Source organism: Emys orbicularis, chromosome 2 (assembly GCF_028017835.1).
Source record: "Emys orbicularis isolate rEmyOrb1 chromosome 2, rEmyOrb1.hap1, whole genome shotgun sequence".
Taxonomy (NCBI): domain Eukaryota; kingdom Metazoa; phylum Chordata; order Testudines; family Emydidae; genus Emys; species Emys orbicularis.
This window is the reverse complement of record NC_088684.1, coordinates 38,532,735-38,538,734: the sequence shown is the minus strand read 5'-3', so window position 1 is coordinate 38,538,734 and position 6,000 is coordinate 38,532,735. Positions and strand designations below refer to the sequence as shown.

General features: G+C 39.8%; 1 protein-coding gene across 2 annotated transcripts in view; it reads right to left on the bottom strand.

The window, feature by feature from the left end:
* Positions 1 to 591: 591 nt before the first annotated feature.
* The window catches only part of YWHAZ (tyrosine 3-monooxygenase/tryptophan 5-monooxygenase activation protein zeta), a 31,682-nt gene continuing 26,273 nt past the window's right edge, over positions 592 to 6,000 (bottom strand). For both annotated transcript variants that reach the window (XM_065397889.1, XM_065397890.1), the window contains exons 4-6: positions 4,170 to 4,333; positions 3,980 to 4,075; positions 592 to 1,647 (exon numbers count right to left, since the gene is read on the bottom strand). In XM_065397889.1, the coding sequence (XP_065253961.1) occupies positions 1,588 to 1,647; positions 3,980 to 4,075; positions 4,170 to 4,333 (320 nt within the window). In that variant the 3' untranslated portion in view covers positions 592 to 1,587. The remainder of the gene's footprint in view (positions 1,648 to 3,979; positions 4,076 to 4,169; positions 4,334 to 6,000) is intronic.

Below are 6,000 nucleotides of genomic sequence, written 5' to 3'. Positions count from 1 at the left end.
CCCCTTACTTGCTGCGGCCCCCCTCTGCCCCAGCTCGCCTCCGCTCCGCCTCCTCCCATGAGCATGCCACAGCTCCGCTTCTCCTCCCTCCCAGGCTTCCCATGCCAAACAGCTGATTGGCACGGCAAGCCTGGAAGGGAGGAGAAGCAGAGCTGCAGCGCGCTCATGGGAGGAGGTGGAGCGGAGGTGAGGTGGGGTGGGGGGGCCCCGGGGAAGGCCGCAGAGGAACCGCTTGCGGTAACACGAATTCGGATATAACAAGGTAAAGCAGCCCCGGTGCGCTGCTTTACCACGTTATATCCAAATTCACGTTATACCGGACCACATTATATCGGGGTAGAAGTGTATATAGTTTCAGCTTTCAAGATAGTTAAGACAAGCTCTTAATCTTGCTACTTCATTTCCTGTGGAAAAGTGAACCAAAATCTGGATGCAGAAAATCATTTAATCAGGGGAAGACTGACATTTGAATAGTGAAGATATTTCACCATGCCTCTTGTTTTAGTGAAGTTTCTCTAGAATCCCTATTGATACTCTAAAAAATTCAGAGCAGGAAGACAGATTTACATGAAAGCTACAGAGAAGGTAGTTGAAAAGTCCATTCATAAAACTTTTATTCCACTTACATCAACTTAATACACATGTTCTTAACAGTTATGCTTGGATTGTTCATGAAAATTTCATAAGACATTAAACAAAGCTAGCCATCATCTCAAGTTATTTCCCTGTTAACTATTTTTACAGCACATGCATGTTAGGCAAGTATCAAAAAAATCACAAAAGCAAAAAACCTAAAAAAGTTAAATACATGGGTTTTTGTTTTACTGCTGTGCTCAATATACAGTGTAGTTATGGATATCAAGCATTTCATTTTTACTGCATCTTTACTTGTACATTTGTTCTTAGGTTGCCTAAACCATTTAAATACAAATAAAATGTGTAGCAAAAATAATGAAAGCAACAGCAGGTAACTTTACAAATAATGGAATGTGAACCGTTTCTGCCCTTCTCTAGAGAAAGTTGACTGGGTGATCAAAACTGTCTTAAGGAACGCTTTTCAGCTGCAATCAAAGATGTACACTTGATTATATATTCCATAGGATTTCACATGCTTGACATGCAATATCCATGGGACATCTGTTCCCCCACAGCCATGGTATGCTTCAGCTTTGAAATACTCACACTAACTACACCTGTGGCTGCAACTGATTATCCCTTTTTTCCCATCATGACAGACCAATACTCAAGCAGTTTTCTTTGCTCAACATAGGAAGTTGTTTAACTCTGGCCACCTTGTGGGAAGCCACAGTGTACCAAAAGTACTATGCCAAACATGTAAAACTTGTATAAAAATTTCACAACCCTATATTGGCCACCTCAGATGAAAACAGATAAATTCCCCAAATGTTAACTGGCTCTATTCCCCTAATATTAAACATAAAACCACATGGGAAATATAGAAATCCAAATAGAAGTAACATAAACCTGTCATAAATCGTAAACAAAAACTATTTGTGGGACAGCATGAATGACAAATGGTCTACTGTGTAAATTTTAGAATGAGGCAGACGAAAGTTGGAAGGCTGGTTAATTCTCCCCTCCTTCTCCTGCTTCAGCTTCATCTCCTTGGGTATCCGATGTCCACAACTGTTTGAGAGAAAATGGAGTAAAGTGTTTGCATTTGCAAGGATGCTGAAAACCTACTCCCATTCCGGTTTCTTCTACTCATAATATTTAGTAAGAGGATATGAGTAATATTTCTACTTTTCTTCAAGGGGTAAGCTCTTCCTACCTTGAATGGTATTACTTCTTAAAGGCTTTGTCATTGGGAGTTTGCTGCTCCTCTCGGAGTTTAACTATCGGCTGGTCAGCAAGCCCTCCCCCGCAACCCACTGAAACATGTAGCATTAAGCCTGCAACAAACATCCTCTCAAATTCAGTTCAGGCAGAATTATCCCTCCCCTTAAGACCTTTAATTTGAAGTCAGACGTCTTTCCTACTACTGAAGGCGAAGAGGAAAATTAGACTTAAGTTATCACCAGGCCCACATTCAAGACTGTGTGTGGATGTACGTCCTTATGAGATTCAGTGCCACAGACAAACATCCCCTCAAATTGGTCCTTTTTAAGGGAGAACTAATCAGGTCCTGCTCTGAAAGGAAGTGCCAGGTACAGAAAGTTCTCCTCCTAGTTACAGGATAAGGAGTAAGCATCACAAATCTACACAAAAATGTGTCTCAGGCCTGGTCTACACTAACCCCCAAATTCGAACTAAGGTACGCAACTTCAGCTACGTGAATAACGTAGCTGAAGTCGACATACCTTAGTTCGAACTTACCGCGGTTCAGACGCGGTCCACACGCGGCAGGCAGGCTCCCCGTCGACTCCGCGGTACTCCTCTCGCCGAGCTGGAGTACCGCAGTCGACGGCGAGCGCTTCCGGGATCGATTTAGCGCGTCCAGACCAGACGCGATAAATCGAACACGGAAGTTCGATTGCCAGCTGTCGAACTACCGCGGTAGTGTAGACCTGGCCTCAGAGTCCAGAATTCAGGACCGTAGCTAGACACCAATGCTTTCAGACACAGAACCAGAACAGAGATCACCAATATATTTTGAGTCACAAAGTTTAAATGCATCTATTATCTCACCCACTGTCTCTCATTTCCTCTATAGGCAGTCTTTCAAAGTCATTGCTAGCGCAATATGATTTGGAGCATCCCTCTGCTTCAAAAGGCGGAGCTCCAATTGGATCCCATAGCTGCCAAAGCCCTCTCAAGTAGAAAGACCTTAAAGGGTTTAATTCTTCACTGCCTTGCACACATCTTAAATCAACATTCACTCTTGTGCAAAGATAGTATAAAATGCTACAAATTCAGAACAGTAGAAGTTTACACTCTCTTTGCATATGTGTAAGTGGCGCATGGCAGTGGAGAATCCTGTGCAAGATCTGCAGCCTTGTTCCTGGCCTGAATGCTGTGCAGATACCACATGGCGAATGCTCCTTGCTTAAACGTTAAGCAGCAGGAAAATACCTAAAATTGACCAAAAAATAAATGACAGATGTGCTGAGCCACGATATCTACCAGGAAACAATTTCAGAAAACATGCAAGCCAATCTAGATTCATGCTGTGGATAGCAGTCAGTCAGTTTGAGTAACAATGAATTAAAAGTTTCTGTTCTGTGGCTCACCTGCAAATCTTCTGGATAGTATTGAATCTAGAGAAGTTTCAAATCAAAAACCAACATGACCAAAAAAGGAAACAAGCTTATTTATACTGGTCTTAGTACTAAGTTCTAGAATATCTACCTCACAAAATATTTGTTTGCATAAATATCAAGTAAGCATGGGGGGGGAAAAAACCCTTCTGGAACATGAGCAAGAAAGAAGTATTTGGTGGATGGAAAAAAAAAAAAACTTACTGCTGAGGCAACTGACACTAGATGATATTTAGCCATTTAGAATTACACTAGGGACCCTCTCTTTTTGGGTCCATGCCTTATGCATATGATCAGGGTGGACCCATTACACAAAGGTGAAGAGTAGCTCTAAAAAAAAATTTCCAAAAGGATGTAAAGATTGCACTGTCAAAGCTAACAATACCATTTTTAGGAGATATAACTTATTAAGTGAAAGTTAACCTACATTGCAGCTTGTTTTTAAAAATGCTAGATTCCTTACATAAGCCAGAAAGTGTAGTTATTCAATGATGTAGTGGATTTGCCAATTGTGGGATCATAGAAAACTGAAGCTGTGTCAACTGACCTTGGGAGGCAAAAGTGTGAACAAAATTTCAGTTCAGGAGTATTACAACTTGCTACTAACAAACATGATTTACGTACATGTTAGGCATAAAATAGTAGCCACCAGTTAACTGCTCATATGCTTTAGTTAGAGTCAAGCAATGAACAAAATGCTCTATTCATGGTGACATGTAATAAAATTCCTTGCTTAACAAGCAAGTTTTAATGGTACTTACTGTCAAGTTGTCTCTCAGTAATTGCATTATTAGCGTGCTGTCTTTGTATGACTCTTCGCTTAACGTATCAAGTTCAGCGATGGCTTCATCAAAAGCCTAGAGGGTTTTTATAAAAAAAAAAAAAGTTATTGCCCATATAATATAGGTTACATAAAACATTTAAGCTTTTGATTCTTTTAAAAAAACTTACAGTCTTTGCAAGGGAACAGGCTTTCTCCGGGGAATTCAGAATCTCATAGTAAAACACAGAGAAGTTCAGAGCCAGGCCTAATCTGATTGGATGTGTTGGTTGCATCTCCTTTTTACTGATTTCAAAAGCTTCTTGATACGCCTGTTGTGACTGCTCCACTATCCCTTCAAGAAAAACAACATGTAAATAATTTAGGTGCATTTACACAGCTGTGTTCAAGACTTATGTTTTTATCAAGTAACTAACATGAGTAATATGGTAGGGTTTAGTTTCCTCATTAATAAGGAGATCTTAGCTTTACAAATATTTTCACAGCATAGTACTGTTTTAAAAACAGTTTTGCAGAATTAGCCAGTTATCAAAGCAACATGGCCAAATTAGGTTTGGCCCAAAATAAGCATTAAAACTTGATGGAGATAGCTGGTCAATATGTAAAGCTGAATTTGCCACCCAAGCATTGCAGCATTTTTATAGTACTTAGTAAAGAATGAAGAGGCAAGGTACAAAAAGTTTAGCATAAGTTTAAGAATTCTAGTATCTAACCTATATGTATAAGGCTACAATTTCATCTGACAGTCTCTCTTTAATGCTGCAAAATATTCCAAATCTACCTTTTATTACAGACAGGGCTGGCAGCATTGCATATTAATGTTGCTCCCACATTTACCATTATAAGCCCGTTTGCAATTGCTTATAAAACTTTGTGAAACTATTTCTCCTACACAAATAACTGTCAGGTACTAATATGTAACTTGGGGAATCTCTTCTCTTTGTTGAGGGAAGACAGCTAGTCTCTGAGTACTGTTTTGGTGCCTTTGCACTGGACCCATACACTATTCAGTTAGGGTTCAATGCAAAGTCAGTTCTGAATAGTTTGCAAACAAAGCAGAAGACACTTACCATGAACTGTTAGGGTAGAAATTTAGAATTAGAAAGACAACCTTTTTTTGGCTAGACTTGCTACAATTCTACAGTATTTTTTAAAAATAGCTGACAAACTAGGTGTTTGGACCCTCAAGGACTAAGAGACTAAGCTATAGGGCAGTGGTTCCCAAACTTTAGCAACCTGTGAACCCCTTTCACTAAAATGTCAAGTCTCGCAAACCCCCTCCTAGAAATGAATATTTCCAGGGATTTTCTCCTTTGCCTGAGTATAAATTATAAAAGCCGTGATCTTGGAAATACAAAATTTGTTTTCATGACATGCTGCTTACACATGATTATTAATTATTATTTATCATTACAGTATTTTTATTACATTATGAAAACGGCAACACTCTTCCAAGATCTCACTTTCGTAGCTTGTATCACTTTGAATAAGCCTGTTATAAGACAAGGCTCCTATGTTTCATCAAGGATTATCAGATGTGAAACAGCATGAAGGTATTTAAAAAGCCAACTCAAAGAATTCCTCCTACACAAGCATTCAGGTCTTGAGCAGTCCAGGCAAACAATTAGGGTGACCAGACAGCAAATGTGAAAAATCAGGGTGGGGGGGTAATAGGAGCCTATTTAAGAAAAAGACCCCAAAATTGGGACTGTTCCTATAAAATCGGGACATCTGGTCACCCTACAAACAATGAATGTTACAACAAAGCTTAAACTTGTTCTTCATAATAATTTAAAAAACAATACTAGCTGCCTATTTAATTTTAAAAACAGCAAAAAATATCTACCTCCCTTTCCATTTCTTATAGGAGTCTTGAAGTTTAAATCTCCTCAGTGTGATAGGTATGCTTGCTTTGATCTGCTTAGCTCTTGGAAGTCCAGGGGCTGCTGGCCCTGTGCTGCCCGGGGTCCCTAGGGACAGCTCCGTCCGCCATTAGGGAAT